The sequence below is a fragment of the Sceloporus occidentalis genome, unplaced genomic scaffold (genome assembly GCF_023333645.1).
Source record: "Sceloporus occidentalis isolate IW3139 unplaced genomic scaffold, rSceOcc1.0.p SCAF_7, whole genome shotgun sequence".
Taxonomy (NCBI): Eukaryota; Metazoa; Chordata; class Lepidosauria; order Squamata; family Phrynosomatidae; genus Sceloporus; species Sceloporus occidentalis.
The window spans coordinates 36,091,758-36,113,540 of NW_028316987.1; the positions used below are offsets into that span (position 1 = coordinate 36,091,758).

Consider the following 21,783-nt stretch of genomic DNA (forward strand, 5'->3'; position numbering starts at 1 on the left):
CTTTAGGTCTTCCAGTTCTAGGAATTGGTGTTGGTATTTCAGCAGAAGCTGATTACAAGCACACCTGACCATCACATGTATCTGAATTGACATTTGGAGGGATTGATCCAGGAGCACTCCAGGAGCACTCCCAAACTGCCATGTCAACTCGGATACCATATCAGGGACACAATTTAACTATGCCATTGTATTTAATGGCAATTGAGCATCCACAGATTTTAGTATCAACCGGGGGGGTGACCTGGAACCAAAACCCAGTGGATACCAAGGGCTCACTTTATGGCATTATACCTGTTCTTGAACTCAGACCTGTAAATTTTATTGGGTAATAACCATTTATTTTATGTTGATAGACCATATTCAATTATTATCTTATCTTTTAACATTCAGTTATTACCCTGTCTTCAGCTGTTACCATATTTTTACTCCTCCAAGTGTTTTACACTGTAGCTCCCACTATCTCTTCTCAATGGCTATGGTGGATGTTATGCCCAAACGTCTTGAGGGTCAGATGTTCTTAACATTAGCCTTACCTCCTATTTCTGAAACTTATGAAAATTTGGCCTCCCATGCCTATGGCAATAGATAGGACACCTCTCATCCTGGGCTCTTCTATAGACAAAAGGAATAACTCTTGTGTTGGATTTGTGGTATTACCTTTGCTACATCTGTTTACAGCAGGGGTCGGCAACCTCCGGCCCGTGGGCCGGATGCGGCCCGCGGAGGCCTGCCGCCTGGCCCCTGGCTGCTGTTGCCACCACCGCCGCCCATCACGGCTTTTCGCCGCTCTGGGCGTCGCCATTTTGGGCAGCAAAATGGCGGCGAAGTCTCGCGTGACCTCCCCCTCTGGGGGACCCTTTGCAGTCCCTGGGGCCCTCCAGGAGGGCTCCGAGGGTGGCAGGGGGCCTCTGGGGGGCCTGCTGCCGTCCCTGGGGCCCTCCAGGAGGGCTCCGAGGGTGGCAGGGGGCCTCTGAGGGCCCGCTGCTGCCCCTGGGGCCCTCCAGGAGCGCTCCGAGGGCGGCAGGGGGCCTCTGGGGGGCCCTTTGCCGTCACTGGGGCCCTCCAGGAGGGCTCCGAGGGTGGCAGGGGGCCTCTGGGGGCCCGCTTCCACCCCTGGGGCCCTCCAGGAGTGCTCCGAGGGTGGCAGGGGGCCTCCTGGGGGCCCGCTGCCGTCCCTGGGGCCCTCCAGGAGGGCTCCGAGGGCGGCAGGGGGCCTCTGGGGGGCCCTTTGCCCTCCCTGGGGCCCTCCAGGAGGGCTCCGAGGGCGGCAGGGGGCCTCTGGGGGACCCTTTGCAGTCCCTGGGGCCCTCCAGGAGGGCTCCGAGGGCGGCAGGGGGCCTCAGCAAAGATGGGGAGGCCTGGACCCCGGAGGGTGGAAGCTCCGCCCCCGGCATGCGGCCCCGCCCCGGAGGGTGGAAGCTCCACCCCCAGCTTCGGCCCCCCAGTCGCCTGAGGGACACCAACCCGGCCCCCGGCTCAAAAAGGTTGCCTACCCCTGGTTTACAGTATCATAAGATGAAGCAGCCATCTTTCTTTCTTTCTTTCTTTGGGTGGAACAGTTTTCCCAATACTAATACTTCATTCTGCTGCTTCTGCACTATTCCCATATGTGGTCACTGCGAGTGAAGCTGGTCAGAGGTGCATTAGTGATCGCACACATCTCTGTTTGAAAATAATTGCTGTACATATCTCAGCTTCTTTGGGCATCTTTTTTGAACCAATTGTATGAGTCTGTTGACATTGTTGCTCTGAAGCTAAAACACATCTCCCCATTTCCTTCTCGTAATGCACTAGTTAACCAATGTTCAGTGGACCAACTAAGGAGGCTGCTTGTTACTGGAATTCTGGCAAAGACTACTGAACCTAAGTGGATCAAGATTAAATCAGCAGTGTGCTTAGTAATGTATATTTTAGGCAGGATTGCTTATCTTGTGATCATTTGGCACAATTTAGTGATGGTTTGAGGTTTGACTTTAATATTTTACTGTAAGCCTCCCACATAACTTTCTTGTGTGACCTGTACTGTTGATGCTGATGTTCTAGTTATGAAACTGAGAGCGTTCATCATCACTTTATAGATCATGGGGATTCTAAAATAGAACTCTGAGGGCTAAATTCAACCCACCCTTATCAGCATAAGCTGTCTGTGCTTCCCAGAATATTGTAGGCTTTCTGGAGAAAGTGTTCTGGTTTGGTTTTTAAAAATAAACTTGACAACCAGTGGTCTTTCAATATAATGCAGTTTACATATCTTGGAACCACTCCAGAGCTGACACATAAATATGGTACATCTTCTGATTAGTATAAAACCAGGTTAGAAACATGGGGTCCATGTGCTCCTAGCACCATTCCTCCTTCCCAGTTCAGCAATCCCCCCAATTCTCCCCCTAAGCACCACAATTATTCAGCCTTGGATTAAGCTAAATAGTGCTGATTATGGGGCACCCTTTCAGCAAAAAATAAAACAGAACAGAACTGAACCTGCTGATAATCTCATATCAAGGCTGAATTGATGTGACTTATAGTCACCAAAAATGATGACTGCAATGGTATATGGCAGCTCTTTGTAGGAGTCTCAATTGGTATGCTTTGGCCAGTCAGGCTTTGCAGTGTACCCTTCCTGATAAACAAAGTGGTCCTATTAAAATCTACCTACCCTTTGAAAACTTCTGTCAACTTTACTTGGAACTCACAGTGCAGTCCTGTTATGTCTGTACTAAAAGTTCAGCCCCAGTGAAGCTCAATCCTAGATAACGCAGCATAGGGCTCCAATCTTATTTCAGCTGAAGGTCTAGCAAAACTTTACTTAGGAGAGTTGAGATTAATATTGCAGAACCTCATATTACAGCTTGGCCTGTTAAATGTAAAAGCTGTCAGTGTACCACTGAATACATTCTGTTGGTCTGTAGGTATAACATTAGGACTTGTCTTAGTGTTACAAGACCTTTCTTAGAGAATTTGCAGTTGGAGTTTGCCCCTACAATCTATTGTGGATACAAAGGGGTGAAGCAGAAGGAGCAGCTAGAAGCCGTTCCGAGCCCGATTGCCCTGGGGCCATGGCAAACACACGATGCAGCCCAAAGGGCACCTCCTCCAGCCCCAAATAGGAGTGGGAAAGATCTGCTCCTTTTGGGGCCAGTTTTGGGTTGCCTTAGGCTCCCAATGCTGCTCCAGGGCGGATTCTGGGTGCTCCAGGGGGTGTGCTTCATGTAAACGACATGCCCCTGGAGCAGCCAGAAGCCATTCCTGTCTGCCTGTCTGTTTCAGGCCAAATATGCCACCATGACATCATGCACAAAAGTAAAGTATATTTGAAACTCAGACCATTCATTTTTAAATGGGAAATAATAAATGAAGCTGTATTCAAATGCAGTAGGAATGGCACAAAAAGTATTATACCTACTCTAACTGTGTTCAGATATAGATCTCTGGTGGTTCCATGTAAAGTCCCCTTTGTCCTAAAGCATGGAAAGCTGTAGGAGGATGGACAGATCTGTCAGTTTGTTTCCCTCAGATTTCAGTCCCTCTTTTGGAGAGTAAGGGACTGATTTTTTTAAATGTAAAATATGCCCTTGTATCTATAAGGGATGTGTTCTTTGACTTACTGTGGAAACATGGAACCATGGATAATAGCAAACCCAATTGAACTGAATGACTTCCAGAGTCAGTTGACCATAGAGTTGTTGGTTGGATTTGGAGATTCCTATAGAGAACACCTCTCTAGACATTTCTAGGACCTCCTGTGCCATTCTGTGGTCATCCTCTGTCAAAAGCATATCATAGAGTTGTGCTGGAGGACTTGGAAAATACCTAGACAGAAGCATTTAAAAATATATGGATAAGTGAAACTGCAAGTACCAGCCATGTAGATACAAGGGGTCATACTGTACCAGCAACAGAGGTGGTACAGTAATGGAATGGTTGCCATCAGATGTACCTCTCCTTCCAGCAATGGAATACAGCAGATACATAGTCTGATAATGAACTGAATAGTCTGATAATGTCTAAACATTCAGAGACTGGCCTGTTTCAGCTACACACTAAATTCTGTGGAAGTGCATGTAACCTTAAACACAAGGCCACCTCCAAAACATGTTTAGTTACCTCTCCCATCCACTCTTAAACATGCCTGTTAATGTTAAAATGTTAAGAGAAATGTACTGTCTTTTGCAGAAGTATTCATGACCATCCCTTTTACTTTTCCACATTTTGTTGTGTTACAACCTGGAACTGAAAGGGATTTAACTGACAGCCTTGCCACTTAAATTACATAAGATGCTCAACGCTGTGAAAGTGCAGAATATTTTTATAGTGGAGCAAAGGTTACCGTAAGTAAGCGAAAACAGACTGGCACTTTTGGTTTTTATGTGTTCACATACTCCAGTTCGGTACTTGGTACTTCGGTATTTGAACCACAACTTAGGGCCAGAACAGACCATCAAGAAGGAGAGGCTTGAAGCTGCCCCCACTAAAGACACATTGGGAATGCAGCAAACACATGCTGCAGCCTCAATCCACCTTGAACCTGGCCCAAAAAGGAGCGGAAAAGATCTCTCCTATTTGGGCCAGGAAAGAACCGGCTTTCCCAGCCCCAGCACAGCCCCAGAGCATCTTCAAAACACTCTGGTGGCGTGCGACATATTAATGCCCTGCCAGAGCATCTTGAAGCCCCCCATGTCTGGGCAGCCAACCAGTTTCCGGACACCATCGGATCATGCGCTATGTTCCAGCTCTTAGACTTTGTCACAGCAAAGGGGGTGAATACTTATGCAAATATCAACTGCCAGTTTGTTTTTGTTTAGTTTATAGTTTTGTCATCATAATAATATTTTACACAGTCACAGGGTTGAGTATCTTATTTACATCAAGTGGTAATAATTCCTACTGAATCCTTTTCAATTCCAGGTTGAAACACGAAAAAATGTGGGGAAATCAAAGGGAGAAGTGATGGATACTTATGCAAGGCAATGTGTGAAGTTAATTTGCTATAGGAATCATTAATAAAAATCAATATTCATTCAATTCAAAAACATTTGAAATTATTAAAAGTGATCAGCCACCAAATTATGACCCAAAGCAATGGATTAAAATAACATAAATCATGACTGAGTAAATTAACATTGCATTTAATAATTAAAATATCAAATTTAAAGTTTAAAAATATAATCAGTAAGGTAATAAGAACAACATTTTATCAACTTTTCCAACTGTTATCTTCCAATATGGCATACTATGCTTTCTTTTTTAAATTTTATTTTTAAGTTGCATTTTCCATCAATAAAATCCTCTAATCACAAAAAAGACTTTATGCATAATGTGTAATAAAGAAAAAACAATTTTACTACATCCTGACCATAAATTGAAAGGGTCATAACACTGAATTTCTTTCTCTAACTTCTCCCCTTTCCTATTTTCCATTTATAATTTATTTTACTTCTCCCATAATTTAATTATCTTTTCCCATTTCTTCTCATATTGTTGTATAATTTTCACGTTAATATACATGGTTAGTTACCATTTTACTTAATTTTCCTAACCATTCGTCTACTGTAGGTACAGTTTTAGATTTCCAGTGTCTGGCAAGAGTCACTCTTGCTGTACATACTATGGTTCCTGACTCCCACTAGGCATCATCTGTTGGAAAATGCATTATGTCATGATGTCCAGAGAACACAGATTCATCATTTCAGATGTGCGAGAAGGGAAGAGGGATCAATCATGCATAGAATGTTTAAAGTAAACGGCCATTCTAGCATTTGAGGATCAACTTGCTAGCTTGCTGTCTGCTTGAACACCAATACCATAGTTCAGTAGATAGTCCAATGCACTAAATACTCTCTGATAATTACTTTTTCTGATTATATTGCCTGGGTAGGTGGTGGGTACTGGTCATTTTTCTTCATGCTTTCATCATTCATTGAATAATCCCTTGATCTTTAGCTTTCCAAAATTTATCCAAAAAAAGTTCAGAAATATGGTTATTCATTGTGACATTATGTTCCTATTGATGATTTCACCCCAAAGGTTAAGGGACACTGAAATTAATAGGCTAACGTCACTGCATGTTAAAACGGGTTTTACTACATTATCCTTTTCACTCATCCTACCTCATCTATAGATCAGACACCACAGACCCTTGCCTCCTGCCCCCATAAAACAGGAATTAGTGAGGAAAGTTAAATTATGCAGCTTTGAAATTCTCTTTGAAATAGCATAAAAGGTCAGTTCTTATAGCCTGACTGTCTTTAGTTAAGAATACGGGAGTGTCTGTTACTTGATCCATCATGAAGCATTTTTAATAAATATGTTTGAATATGCTAACTTGATGGGATTTCTACTTTGACCTGAAAACATGAGGTTGACAAATGTAAATAAATCGGTCATCCAGTTATTGGTAAGAAATTTTGTAGTTTTGGATTAATTCATTGTTGACTGCTTTCTTGGCCCTGGAATTTGGGTGGTGACTTTTTAAAATATCCTTAATAAAAAAATTCAGTAGAAAGAAATGAAGTAGATCGTACTCGCAGGGAATAAATAGCTGGCATAGGAAATCTGTGCCATTGTTAAAGAGCCATTTCGCTCATACAAATGTTCTCTTTGAAAACTTACTCCCACCTGAGTCTTATGCAATAAAAATTAAAAGCCAAAGGAAAGCTCTCTACTTTAGAATGCACAGCAGAGATGAAGAAGCTGAAAAACAGCCATTGATGGAGCATGTGTCAGGAAAGATAAGAGCTTCAGATGGATCAGTATGCTTAGGTCTCAATATTTTGGGAAGAGTAATCAAATGTTCTATTTTTAGCAGCCATTGAAAGCAGGAATGATGTGAGATTTTAACATACAAACTGGGGCGGATTACAGACAGGCAAAAAGGGGTGTGCTCATGATGCCATGAAGGTATAGCCTTTAGACAGCCCTTACCTGAATGCCGCCATGAACACGCCGCCTGCACGCCCCAAGCGGGAAGAAGCAGCATTAAAAAGGTGCCGCTTTTTTCCTGCTTCTTTTCTATATACTGCGCAACTGCGCATCTCCGTCTGTAAGCTGCTGCACCTGTACGCCACAATTGTCACACCGCAAATTTAAGTTGCCCATTTAAAGGCTCCAAGTCAGCTGCGTCGCATAATGAGTTGGGGTCCTGGAACATGCGCAGTTTGCACTGAGGCTCCAATTAGAGCGTCAGATGCCATGCAGATGTGGAAGCTGCAGCACAGCTGCACTCTATTTTAATGCTCGTAACCCTAACCCTAGAGCAACATGTACGCATGCGCTGCTAGAATTGTGGAAAGTTTGGAATTTAAAGTGAACCCCTACACACATTCCTGCGGCATTTTCACCTAACAATAAAAAATGCTAAAACTATAAATATTTACATATGTACAAGGGAGGTGATGGGGGATGGCAGGGGGACAGCGGTGGCAGCGGCAACAGCTGTGGCTGTGCATTGCAGATTCAGCAAAAGCGCGGGGACCAAAGGAGAGGAGGCATCCATGATGCTGGTGACACTGGCAACGTGCAAGCGGACAAGGATGCCAACACCAGCTGATCACCAGCTGGCAGGAGGCCAACTTTGTTCTTGGGTAGGGCGGGGGAAAAGTTTAAAGGGGCCTGGGCACTTTAAATGTGCACATACGCTTTCTGCCGCCGGTGCTGACCGCCGCAGCTGCGCATCTGCCAGCTGGCAAAAGAAAAAAAAGCCGCGTTTTTGGCCGCCCGTGCGGAAGCTGCCTCTCTCTTTGCAGCGTCCTGTGAGGCGGCGGTATGGAAGCTGCGTGTAAGAAACGGCCCCAGGTGAGGCGTCTTCACTACCCCCAGTGTGGAAGCCCCATCCACCTTAGCCATGCCCCTGGGGCGGGCGGTCTGGAGGCTCCGTATTCAGGGGAAGACACCTTCAAGACGTCTTCCCCTGCCCGTCTGTAACCCGCCTAGGAAATGTGATTACAAGTGTGCCTTTTGGGGGGTTTTGGTCTAAGCTTTTCACAAAATTTACTTGCATCAATAAACTCGCAGCTTTAACCCCTTGCAGAAAATTAAACTTCTACTCTTATTTGTATACAGTGTCTAGCAGACAGGAGAGCTGTTCGTTGTATCACAAGCCCTGGTTAAAACTGGAGGGGGTTTTAACAAGTGGTTTTGTTGTGCTAGGAGTAGATTCCACAGAATCAAGACTAAGTTCAGGATCTGATAAGCAAAGTTAAATCAGGCTAAGCAGAGGCCAGGTTTCAGCTGGGCAAAGTCAAGCAAGCAAGGAAAATCTTCAGACAAATTAGGTCAACAGAAGCAAAGATTATGTACACATAAAACAAAGCAAAAGCAAAGTGAATAGCACCCTGGATAGCTCCAAAAGGAATGTGGCCTGCAAGCTCGAAGCAGAATTCTTAATTCCTTAATTTGAACAGATTGATAACCCTTTGGGTTGGAGCCATTAAATCCTGTGGCATGGGGAAAAATGAGGCTTTGCTGTGGCCTTTGAGACAGAATGGGAGGAGGGACAATGCAGCCACTTTGAGTCAGAAAGATATTGGCATTGTAAGCTTCTCCAGATCTGGCACTCCCAAGAAGGTACAGAGATGTAAGGCAATATTCCCTTACACAAATCCCCCTCATTTAATCTGTAATTAAACACAAACATAGCTGCTGCCAATTTAGTGTAATGTGTGGTTTGGTTCACTAAAAAAGCGGCTTTCTTGCTTGCGGGGTGAACATTCTCTGGAGCCTGGAAAAATATACCATTGGTTTTTTAGCCGCTCCAGGAATGCAGCCATGCTGTCATGGGCAGATGTTATGGCAGTCAGGAGTTTAGTTTCCAGTTGCTTCATGAGTGGCTGGTGGGGCCAGCTGGCTGTGCAGGGATGTGCATACAGACTGGTTTTCATAGTTTTAAGTAATGTTATTATTGATGGTATGGTTTTATTGCACTGTTGTTTCATTTATATGTGAGGGTTGGGGAGATTAAGGAAATGTTTTTACTTTTGCCTACGTAGTTGTCTTAATTTTACTGTTACTTGCCTCGATCCTCAACAAAGGAGAGGCAGGATACAGATCAATATTTTTATTAGTAGTAGTTGTAGTAGTAGTAGTATCCACATGGGTTCCATTCCAGAACCCGCCACAGATGGAAAAAAAAAGTGAGACCTCATGTCCTGCAGTTTTCAATGGCAGCTCCTGTGCATGCAGCCATTCTGTCATGGCTGTGTGCACACATTAGAAGGAATGGGGCTTGCCATCCACAGATGCTTAAATCTGTGGGTTGCAAGCCAGCAGTTGTGGAGGGTTGGCTGTATTCAAATTTTTTTATTCCTGTAGATGAGTGTGAATGATTTAATCAAATTTCCCCCCACTATGGGTTTTTGTTGTCGTTGTTGCTGTTAAAAACTGTGCTGTTTTCTAAGATATTCTCACGGAGGCGGGAGGAAGCACTCTCCTCAGTCACCTTTTTCCTGCTCTCAGGGTGAAGATGGGGACATACAAAGGCTGTCAATGGCTATGTTCTGATATCTGGGTGCATGGCAATGATGTCTCACTGTATATAAGGCTTGTGTGTATTCAGTAAACTTGTCTTACTCCCAAGCTGCGAGGCTTGAGGGAGGTTTGGTGCTTTTGATCAAAAGATAGTGTGTGGGTTTCTTTTCTGATCAGATTCAGAATTTCTTATACAGCTCTGTACCTACTTGGGGCATTGGAAGATGGACACTGAATATCACTAACATTTTTGAATATAGCAGTTCTGATTATTGGTAAACAGACTTCATCATTGTACACTTATGTAATGTACAATATGCTAATAAGCATAGTGACCCCAAGATTTGTTTCTTTTATGAAAAGGTTCCTGGAAAATTTTAGGTGTTCAGTTTTGTTCTCTCAACTTATCCCTAAGAAGAATATGCTCCATATTTTGTAAACTTTCAAAATAAATGCTTTTTTCTAGCAATCTGTATATTTAAATGCACCAGTAGTGCCATTGTTATTGTGTTTCTGATGTAGGTGACAAAGGTGGAACCTATCATGGGATTTTATTGGCAAGATTTTTTCAGAGAAAGGTTTCCCTTGCTTTCCTCTGAAGCTAAGGCTGTGTGATTTCCCCAAGGTCACCCAGTGGGTTTCTGTGCCTGAATGGGTTTTTAGCAGGATTTTTGGAGTTAATGGGATGTAAATGTTAGAAATAAATTGCTAAAATAGACGTTAAAATAGCTGAAATAAAATAAATTAAAATTAAAATTCTTCACTAAATAATACATTTATTAAGATCTCCTCTAATTGTTATTAACAAAAGTGCCTCCATTCATGCCTGATAGACTATGGATAAAAATGAAATAGACTTGACTTTAAGATGATACTGAAATCTTTGTATTGAAATGAAAGCATTGGAATTGGCTGTGATATTGACTATAGTGCCTTTAGTTCCATTTTGTGTAATGCTACCCTGGAGAAATGTTCATGCACAGACCTTTTTTCATTTGATATTATGCTCACTGTCATGCTAATTAGTTTATAGATATGAGTTACTCAGAATTAATTTATATGCTGCTTTCCCCTATGAATAGGAGTGGAGGTGTGGGTTACAATAAAATTGTACTCATATGTAAAATGTCTGATGAAGGTATAAACAGCATAAAAGCATAAAGTTTAAGAACACCACAATTAAAGAATAAAATATGGATTTGTAATTGGTTGACTGGCTGAACCCAAAGCGTGCTCAACAATGGCTCCTTTTCATCCTGGAGAGAAGTGACCAGTGGGGTCCCACAGGGGTCTGTCCTGGGCCCAGTGCTATTCAACATCTTTATCAATGACTTGGAGGACAAAATTGGGGGCATACTTATCAAATTTGCAGATGGCACCAAATTAGGGGGAGTAGCTAATACCCCAGAGGACAGGATCAAAATTCAAGATGATCTGAATAGACTAGAAAGCTGGGCCAAAACTAACAAAATGAAATTCAACACGGAGAAATGTAACATACTGCACTAACGTAGGGAGGAAAAATGAAATGCACAGATATAGAATGGGTGACACCTGGCTTAACAAGATTACACGTGAAAGGGATCTCGGAGTCCAAGTAGACCACAGGTTGAACATGAATCAACAGTGCGATGTGGCAGCTAAAAAGGCCAATGCAATTTTAGGCTGCATCAATAAAAGTATAGTGTCTAGATCAAGAGAAGTAATAGTGCCACTATATTCTGCTCTGGTCAGGCTCCACCTGGAATATTGTGTCCAGTTCTGGGCACCACAATTCAAAAAGGACATTGAGAAACTGGGGTGTATCCAAAGAAGGGCGACTAAAATGGTGAAGGGTCTGAAAACCATGTCCTATGAGGAATGACTTAGGGAGCTGGGGATGTTTAGCCTGGAGAAGAGAAGGTTAAGAGGTGATATGATAGCCCTGTTTAAATACTTGATGGGATGCCACATTGAGAAGGGAACAAGCTTGTTTTCTGCTGCTCCATAGACTAGGACCCAGAGCAATGGATGCAAGCTACAGGAAAGAGATTCATTCCACCTCAACATTAGGAGGAACTTCCTGACAGTAAGGGCTGTTCGACAGTAGAACACACTCCCTTGGAGTGTAGTGGAGTCTCCTTCTTTGGAGTTCTTTAAAGAGAGGCTGGATGGTCAGAGATGCTTTGACTGAGAGTTCATGCATGACAGGGGGTTGGACTGGATGGCCCTTGTGGCCTCTTCCAACTCTGCGATTCTATGATTCTACGATTCTATAATTTATCCTCAAGGACCTCTTGGGGACCTCCAGAGGTTGCAGAGGATGGCATTGTCATGCACTGTCTGTTGGAATGTAGGTATCAGCAATCCCTCAGCAGCTTTCCTACAGTCCTCTGACCTTTACATCGCTGTGCCAGGGGGCAGCGGAAATATGGGAGTAGTCCTTCAAGTCTGTTAGAAGTGTTGGAGGATGAAAAGGCAGCTTCAGGAAGATCCACCTTGTCAGAGTTTCTTGACACTTAAGATTCCATTTTTTTCAAATTCTTTCTTTTCTTGGTGGGGGTGGGGGACACCATGAAACAGGATACAATAGAGATTTTTAAGCTTGAAATTTTTTTTGCTGAAAAACAAAACTTAGGATACCAGGACCTTTAGGGATTCAGTGGGGGCTTTCTTTGGACTCCCGCAAGGGACTCCCCCACATGATGGGCTGCACAAGTCTTCTTCCCCGCACTAACTGGGTCATACCCCGGTAAATAAGTACGTTTAAGTAACTGATCACACTCATGAGAGCTCAGAAGGCAGAGAACCCAGAGAAGAGTCTTACCAGGTGATAGTGAAGCATGGACAGGTTCAGGCAGCAGCTGGCCATCTTTGGCATAGCAGGGGTTTGTTGGAAGTTAAACCCAAGCAACCTTTGTGGAATGTTGGAATGTTTGTGTTTTGTTTGACATTCTGGGCAACTAGCCCACTTACCCACATGACTACATTTCCAATGCTTCCATTTGTTACCTTTTCACAGAATCATGTGAACCCAGCGATGGATTTTACACAAACTCCTCCAGGAATGCTAGCCCTTGACAACATGCTGTACTTTGCTAAACATCAACAGGATGCTTATATCCGGGTAAGATTCTTTCTAAGTGAAGCAGAGTATTTGTGGTGTTTTTTCTTCTTTGATCCATCTTTCTAAGAAAGCAGATGGGCTCATGACATTGAAAATAGCAAGTAATTGCTGAAAGGCTGTGGAGACCCATGATATTTCTATGTAAGCTTTCACAAATGCTGAACAGTGCCCCCAAATTCATTTCCAAACATATATAAATGTCACCCTGATCGATGATTTGAAGGCCTGAAGACCTCTTCTGTATTCCTTGACTCCCAAGAGGAAGGAATCAGCTGTGATTGATTTCACTTAGATATGGGGGATAAAGGAAGGCTGATTCATTCTTCTGTTTTCCTTTCCTTGTGTCTTACCCACATCTTGCCTACACAGCTTATTTGATAGGTAGCTGTGAACTATACTTTGTTTCTTTTACATATTTTTCCTGACATTTTAGCAGAGTGTGCCTGAGTAAGTTTCATAAACTTTCCTAATAAGCACCCTAGAAGCAATTGAACAGAAACTGAATGAAAGTATTCCTAAAACTGGATGTTTTTAAGTTCACAGAAATAAAGAAATAGCCTCACACCATAGGAGAATTAAAAATTAGATAAGTCGATATGCTGGGAAATCTTGTATTTTAAAAAAATGTAACTATTACCCACTGTTTTCAATAGTTAGGCAGGTTTAGTCAGTCTGAGACACTAGATCAGGATTGTGTCCCACTCCATCAACAACAAATAATTCCTAACAGTTCATTGTTTGTTTATGTGTGTATGTGGTCCTTTAAATTATATTAAATAATAAAAACTGAATCCCTTGAGCAGTCCAAATGCTGCACTTGGAATATTGTGCACCCTTCCCTTATGTGGAGGATCCACTTCAGATGTCCCCGCGTAAGGGAAATACCGCTTATGGTGGAGCCCCATTGAAAACAATGGAGCTCATATTTGTCCCACGGCATGGTGCATGTGCCATAGGCACACGTGCCATTGCCTCTTCCAGCATTATCATTCAACATATGCTGAAAGCTGTGTATGGCGCGCCCACGTATGACTCGGGCACACTGTACAATGGAATTTATACATGTATGCTGATATTCTATCGTTCTAAAAACATGTCAATGTGACAGTTTCACAAGTCTTTCATTCCATAACGTTGGTGTCTTCTGTAATCTTTCTTAATGGCTTCTGTAAAGATTTGGAATAGGCTTTCGGTGAGTGCTAGACCTCTTCTGTTCCTCACAGGTGTTGACCTTCCTCCCTGCTAACTGCTCTAGCGTTGGACTCTTCAGAGGAAAACAGTTCACTGAACCATCTCTGCCTCTTCTCTCTGAGGGGAAAAGCAGGGTGGATCTGTTGATACATCCTCTGTTGGGAGCATAAAGATATTGCTTCACATAGTACTGTTTCCACACCGAGCTTTTAATAATGATAATAACAGCATCGGTTACACAAATATGAGATGCTCTGGTGTGTATATTTTTTCTGGGGGGAAAATTAAGGTCCATCAAAAAATATGCACCCTTTATTTCAAATGGACATAAAATCAAAACCTCTTAGAACCTTGTAACAGGCACCTTGACATCTAATAATGTCAGGGACAGCTGGACATCTAACAGTTGTACATTTGGATAACTGGGGGATACGGGAGCAGGAGGCTCCTGAATGGAATATCAACCAAATTAGGAGATAGCATGGGACAGTAACTTTCAGGTGTTCCTTTTTAAGTGTTAACTTGTCCTCCCAAATATACTGTGGTCTTTAAAAGAAAAAGTAATGAAAGTGATGATAAATTTTAAATGCAGCATAAAAAAGTTTACATATATGTCAGTGTCATTAACTTTAAGTCTTGTTGTTTGTTGTTGGTAACTACCCTCATGTTGACCCCAACCCATGGCGATTCTTTGGATGAGACATTGCCAAGTCCCTCTATCCTCCACTGCTCTGCTTAGATCCTACAAATCAAGGCCTGTGAACGTTCTGATTGAGTCTATCCATCAATCTAGCTCGTGGCCTTTCTTTCTACTGCCATCTATCTTTCCTGTCATTATTGTCTTTTCTAATGAATCCTGCCTTCTCATGATGTGGCCAAAGTACAACAGCCCAATTTGATCATCTTGGCTTCCAAGGAGAGTCATTATTTTTGTTTTCTTTATGGCCATTATTTTTGTTTTCTTTATGTTCAGCATTAAACATGCCTTTGCACTTTTATCTTTGACCTTCCTTAGTAATAGTTCCAAGTCTGTGATATTTTCCACTAGTAGTGTGGTGTTGTCTACATACCTTAGATTGTTGGTGTTCCTTCCTCCTATCTTCACTTCTCCCTATTCTGCTCTTCTTGTGATATTTTCTGCATGTAAATTGAATATCTAGGGTGATAAATGCAGCCTTGCCTGACCCCCTTGCCAATTGGGAAGCATTCTGTTTTTTCATATTCCATAGAACAGTAGCCTCTTGCCCTGAATATATATTTCTCTTTGGGACTATCAGATGGGGTGGCACTCCCATGACCTTAAGAGCCGTTTATTGAGTCTTACGCCTAAATAAATGTGCATAAAATTGCTGTCTTAAAGATAAACATTATGTGCCTTCCAATTGTTTCCAATTATGACACCCTTAAGGTGACCCTATCACAGCTTTTTGTTACCATGATTTGTTCAAGAAGGGGGGGTTGCTTCTGCCTTCCTTTGAGGTTGAAAGAATGTGACTTCCCTATGATCACCCAGTGAATGGCTGAGCAGAAATTCCATCAAATCTGTTCTTCAGAGTTGTAGTCCAGTACTCAAACCAATACACCACACTGGCACTCGAAAGAAAAACATATGCTTTAAAAAGTCAGAGCTTCATTACTTAGGAGACTGAATGTGTGTGTATGTGAGAGTGAGTGATTTGAGAGAGAGAAGGAAGAGAGAGGTTATTATTTAAAGGGGAATTGCTTGAGTAAAATTAATTCTATGATCTAGAGACCTCATTAATGACAAACTCTTGTTTCTTTGCTGAATTAATGGATTATTCTTGGTGCAGCCTTACAATACCTTTGAAAATTCCATTTCCTAAATATTCGAAAAAGTATAATTACTAGTTACTTTTTGCAGTAGCTTCTTTCATTAGTTTTCCAAAAATAGATTATAAACTGAGTCCAGTTTCATAGCCACTAGTTCATATGACTCTTTAGTTTCTATTAATATTTATTAATAATAGTTTTACTTCAGTGATTTTTTATACTAAAACTAATTTGACTAACCTGAAGCATTTTGATGTCTGAAGCAGAGCAGAAAATCGCACCCCCAACCTATCCACATCAAGATTTATAATACCCAGAGCAAGCAAAGTTATTTTGGCTCAACTGTTGGGAAATTTGACAAATAACTGTTGTTCTTCATGGTCTCTATGCATCACACATACTGGTCTCACGCCTATGTAGAGCCACTGTTTGGAACCTTCTAGCTAGCAGAAATTTTGGAGGTAGCTCCACTCTCTCTCTTCTTATTTCACACACCCTGGCAGTCATTTCGTCAGTTCTTCTTTGCATGCCATGACAGCAGCATGACGGACCCTCTCAGCTACTTCATTTTACCTACTCTGTTTAAGCTCTGAATGGGTCTATGGCCTTGTGGCCACTCTTCACATCTTACTCCTCTTACTCAAGGAAAATTGCCTTGTCTAACGGGTACACTGACTGCCTTCTTTGTTTGGGTGGCTCCCACAATGCAACCATCTGGGAGTTTTTATTCTGTTTTACTCACTAGGCAATGGGGTTGCACAATGGGGTTGTGCACTTGCGTTCTCTCAATCGGAAATCTGTGTTTTTTACTACAAAGTAATCAGTTTCCAGATCACCCAGCTTTTTCACTGCCCTTGTGGTGTCAACTCCTACCACTGGTATGATGCCCGCTACCTTTGTGTCAGCAGTACAGACTACAATACTTTCCTCAGTACCATTGATGATGTCCCCCGCCATTCCTCATGCTGTGAAGGCTCACAAGGACAAAAAGCCTCATAAGGATGAGGACAAACAGAAAAAGGAGACATCAGCAGAGCTACCAATGGCCTCTGTCCCACCAGCCCCATTACTAATCCACTCTGAACTCTACAATCTTGAGTTTTCTCTGGCAGTTCAGCAAATTAATGAGGAGATTGATGTCATCAGCTCAGTTGTAGAGGGTGAGGCTTCTAGCGAGTCACCCATTCAGAGCACCTAGGGTCACCATTAGGGGAGGTAGTCCTTGACATCAGTGCTTAGACTTGTCTAAGTGGCTGAGGCCAATCTTTTATCTGAGGAAGGTGAATTCCTTCATAACTGTGTGTCAATTCCAAATGGTTACACTTACCAATATACTTCCCCTTCCATTAGGAGGGAGATTGGTTTGCCACTATCAACCTTTGGGACACTATTTCCACATCATGATACATCCAGATGATTAACAGTACCTCAGGTATGTGATCACTAACAACCTATTTTAGTTCAAAGTACTGCCTTTCAGCCTGTCAGGGTGTTTTATGAAGGTCATGGCCTTCATCTCAGTACATCTTCATCAATAGAGCATACTGCTCTTCCCTTACATTGGTGGCTAGATGCTTTTTGCCAGCTCCAGATTCAAGTTTTAAGTTGCGGCTCAAACTGCACTCTGTCTTCTCTCTCATCTTAGATTATGCATAAACTTAGACACAGCTTGTCTGACCACAACTCAGTGCATCTGCTTCATAGGTGCCCATTTGTTCTCTTTGTTGGAAGGGTTAGAAAATCTCCCCACAGACCTTTGCTAGATGTTTATTCAGGTTATGATGTACTCCTACAAACTTGTGAATCACCCCCTGGACAACTGAATAAGAAGCCACTCCACCAGGGCCACAATTACATCTGTGGCCGCCTTGAGGTGCATTCCCCAACAGAACTATATTGGCCTGTTATCTGGGCTCAACCCTCAGTGATCGTCCAGCATTTTCGACTGGATACAAGCACTCAGTCTAATGCGGCATTTGACAGAACTGTCCTGTCTTTGATCTTTAACTGCTGTGCTTCCCACCTTCTCAAGTGAGGAGTGAAACAGATGACCATGAAGGAGCGGCCAGAGCCCACTCCAGCAGCGATTGGGCAATGATTGGCTGGTGATTGTGTAGACTGCACAGCCCACTCTCAAAGCTGGCCATCACCACGGTCTCAAAGTTGGCCACTGGCAGGGGTGATTTTCCTGGCTGCTTCGAGCTGCCTTAAGTGGCCTCAGAGTGGCTTCCGGTTGATCCAGGGGTGTGTGTCATCTGCATGCCATGCCCCTGAAGCAGACAGAAAAGGCTCCTTTTGGCCTATGTGTTACAGGGCTGAGTGAGCTTGCTAATAAGCACCCACATGTTTCATACAGTGAAACCACAAAGAAAAAAGGCAGATGCATGAAGAAGAAAGGCAGTTTGTTTCTTGAAATCATCTGTGAATTCCCACCCTTCCTCTCTTCATTGGCACACCTGGTTCTATTGTTGATTGCTGCCACTGTCTTGAAGGAGTTGGAATTGTGGAAATGGCTGCCAGAGCATGCACATTAAAGAGGGAAGGTGGCTACATGGTTCCAAATAGTGCCTTGACAATGGTGTGGGGCCCGTATGTGTGAATGCACAGATGACTACTCAAGGAACATAAGTTACAGCTATGCCACCTGTCTTTCCCATCTTTAGCAGCAGATTTGTTTACTTACTTACTGACACTTTCTCAAAACACTGGAACTCAAGATAGATGGTTTAAAAATTTAAAAAAAGGTTACAGTAGAAGTACAATGATAACAAATGGTACAGTTAACAACTAACTGTCCTGTTATGACACCCTGAGTCTACTGGGAAAAGATCTCTTGCTTCAGTCTGCCTAATGATAGAGCTGCCTCTGTCAGGCCCATTATCTTCAAGAGCCTCAGAGGCCTGTTACAAACTGCCAAAATAAAGCTGCTTTGGGTCTCTTTGGAGGTATGCTATTTAAATGATGCATGGGTCCTAAGAGTCCGGAGGTCGTGCCAAAGCCACACTCCAGTCCTAAGCACTGGAGGGCAGCTTTGGTGCAGCTTCCGGATTCTTAGGATGCATGCATCATTTAAATAGCATACCTCCAAAGAGACCCGAAGCAGCTTTATTTTGGCAGTCTGTAACAGGCCAGAGTTTACTTTTTTAGCAGCCTTCCCATCCTGCATCCCTTAGCAGTACTGTTCCATTGGTCTTCCACATATTTCTAGAAGGAAATCAAGCACTCTAATTTTTCATGTCACTTACTCAGGGGGACACTGACATTCCTACTATGGATGGTGCATTCCCCCTTCAAGGATAGCACCTTTGTAAATATATCCATTATGAAAGGATATCTCTGGAAGACCCATATAGGAAAGCCATTCTTGGAAAGCCAGTTGAGGAAGCCTACCTATTTGCCTGCCATTATACAGGATGTTAGCTATGTATTATGCAAACATTTAAACCCATGGCAGTGGTATTTCTTCCTGCTTCAGATATGAAAAGGCAGCGTTCTGGGCAATGTTCAAATGCATTTTGTCTCTGAGAACAATCTGGTTAATTTCAGACAGTTTTACTCTTGAGATTCATTGCTCTACCTTCCCTGCATTTATTTATTCAGATCTTTTTCACCATATTCACTATTGCTTCTGTAATGCTTTCTCTCTTCTTATTGGAACAAATACTTCAACAATACTGTTAACGGTTAGAACATTTGATTGTTAAAATTTATTCATTTTTATTCATTTTTCATTAGTACACTTTCATTTCAGTACCAGAAAGAAAGAAAGAAAGAAAGAAAGAAAGAGAAAGACATATCTGTTGAAATGTAAAGGTTGAAGGGACATGTTTTGGCTGATATGTAATGACAGATATGCAGCCAGAAAATAGTAGACAAGCAATGCAGATAGAAAGAGGACATTTGAGCTGCCATATTACTAACCGTCTCATTTGCTGTTCTGCTACTGTCACACTTGGCCAGATCACACTGGACAGCTGGTGCTATTCTTCTGTGAAAAATCCTATTATTCAGACTAGGTTTTTAAAGAGACAGAAGTGCAACAAGAGAGATACTGGACTACCATGGTTTCAGTGTCAAAAGGGACTGGGGATTTTTCCAAGCCTGAATGACATGTTCTTTACTTAAGGAAGTACCTTGTTGCTTCAGTACATGATCCCGGCAAATTTGCTAACAGTGAATGGACATTGGCTCTTTAGAAATATGTTTGTTTGGGTGTTAGGGAAGAATTCAAAATGTATACTTTGCATAGAGCAGTGGTAGGTTCTGCAAAATGAATTCACTATTCAATTTTGAAGAGCATTATAAAGATAAGACTTTTCAGAAAATCTGTAGAAGCAGTCAGTTTTTGATCTCTTCCCTCCACTGAACAATAGAGTCAATACAGTATGGGTTTACACTACTTGACAGACAGTTTAGTTAAGTTACTGTTTGCCTTTTTTACCCTTTGAGAAGGGGAGAGGAAGAGGAAGATGGGGAGGAGGCAGAGGAGGAGGATTACAGTATTTCAAAAGTTGTAAAAGTGCAGACAGATGTAACCATTTTGTGTAGACCATTGAAAACTTAATTAAGTTGACTCAGTCAGATTATGCACTGTGTGTTTCATAGCCCGTACATTAGTTGTATAGAAGACTGCCTACACATCCTTCCGCAAGCTCCAAAAAAAGCCTCTGCCCACTCATGTTATCTTAAGCAAAAATTTCTTGTTTGATATGTTGTGTTATAATTTCTGAAGTTAAGTTAAACATGATGCTGGTAATGCTTATTCAGAAATATGTGGACGAAGATGCCATTAACATGGCGAAAAATTAGTAGAACTGCAGTTCTCCTTACAACAAAAGTAGAAAGGATAAAGATGATATTTTTTCAAAAAGTGGTTTCTATAAGTTACTTCTATGAATGTTAGTATAAAGTTACTTCCATCAGTTAAGAGACTATTGTGTTCCCAATCTGTTAAGTCATTCTTTCTGGAAAAGTTGGACTTGGTTTTTGTTCATAGGTGCATCACTTGTTCAGCAAGGGGGTTTAAACAGGAGGAGCAACAAAGTAAGCAAAGTATGTAGGCACTTATGAAGTCAATAACGGTTACTAGATTGCTTGCCAACATTGTAATAGTTGATTTTCTTATTTAAGATGCCTTTTGAGGGAAAGGCAGATTATAGAGAGAACTAAATGATTTTTTGAAGAGTTGTGCTATGTGTGTGTGAGTGGGCAGAGGTTTTTTCTCTTTTCTCTCATTTCCATCTGACTCCAAGAAAATTGTTTCAGCACTAAACTGATGTCTGTTGTTGGTAATGGACTAGATGAAGGCAAACAAATTGAAGGTTAATCCAAACAAGGCAGAGGTGCTGCTGGTCCACCAGAAGGCAGATCAAGGAATAGGGATTCAACCTGTGCTGGATGCGGTTCCACTTCTTCTGAAATGTCAGGTTTGTTGTTTTGGTGTAGTCTTGGACTCAGCCCTGAGCCTGGAAGCCCAAATTTCAATGGTGGCCCAGAGTGCATTTGCACAATTAAGATTAGTGTTCCATGGGAACACATTCCTTGATTACATTCTGTTTGGATTACTGTGACACACATTCTGGGTGGGGCTGCCCTTGGAAACTGCCTGGAAATTTCAGCAGGTACAAAATGCTGTGGGTAGATTGCTGACCATGGCTGGCCATAGGGAACATATAGCTCCCTTGCTGTAATCGTAAATTGGCTACCGTTTTTAAGTGGTTTTTATTTAATGCTTTCTAAACATTTTGGAATGTTTTTAGCTGTATATTTTAATGTAGGGTGTGAGTCACTTTGGGTCTCTTATGGGAGAAAAGTTAAATAAATAAATAAATAAATAAATAAATAAATAAATAAGCAACCAACCAACCAACCAACCAACCAACCAACCCAGTGTTAAGAGTCTAGGGTCTCAATCTCAGAGATATTTCGTAGCCCCAATGTCTGTTATTCTTCCACTCAAGTCATAGTGATGATTGAAGCCAGGACTTTTGAAAAGCGGGTGGGCGGGGGGGCGCTTGTGGCACTTCATTTTCAGCCTATAACTCTTGTTGGCACTACCCAGGATGGCCAATGATAAGGTTATCTGGGAAATGTAGTGCAAAATACCTGGACGTCAAAGGTCCCCCACCTCTGATGTAAAGCATATACACTCATCCCTCCACATTTGCTGGCGTTAGAGGCACAGACCCCCCCCCCCCCCGTGAATTTGGAAAAACCACAAATAACAAAAACAC

The 21,783-nt window shown here is 42.3% G+C and overlaps 1 protein-coding gene across 2 annotated transcripts in view; it reads left to right on the forward strand.

Moving 5' to 3' along the window:
• The window catches only part of ELMO1 (engulfment and cell motility 1), a 357,340-nt gene that overhangs the window by 181,873 nt on the left and 153,684 nt on the right, over window positions 1–21,783 (forward strand). For both annotated transcript variants that reach the window (XM_089532586.1, XM_089532587.1), the window contains one exon: window positions 12,464–12,568. In XM_089532586.1, coding sequence (XP_089388712.1) covers window positions 12,464–12,568 — 105 coding nt within the window. The remainder of the gene's footprint in view (window positions 1–12,463; window positions 12,569–21,783) is intronic.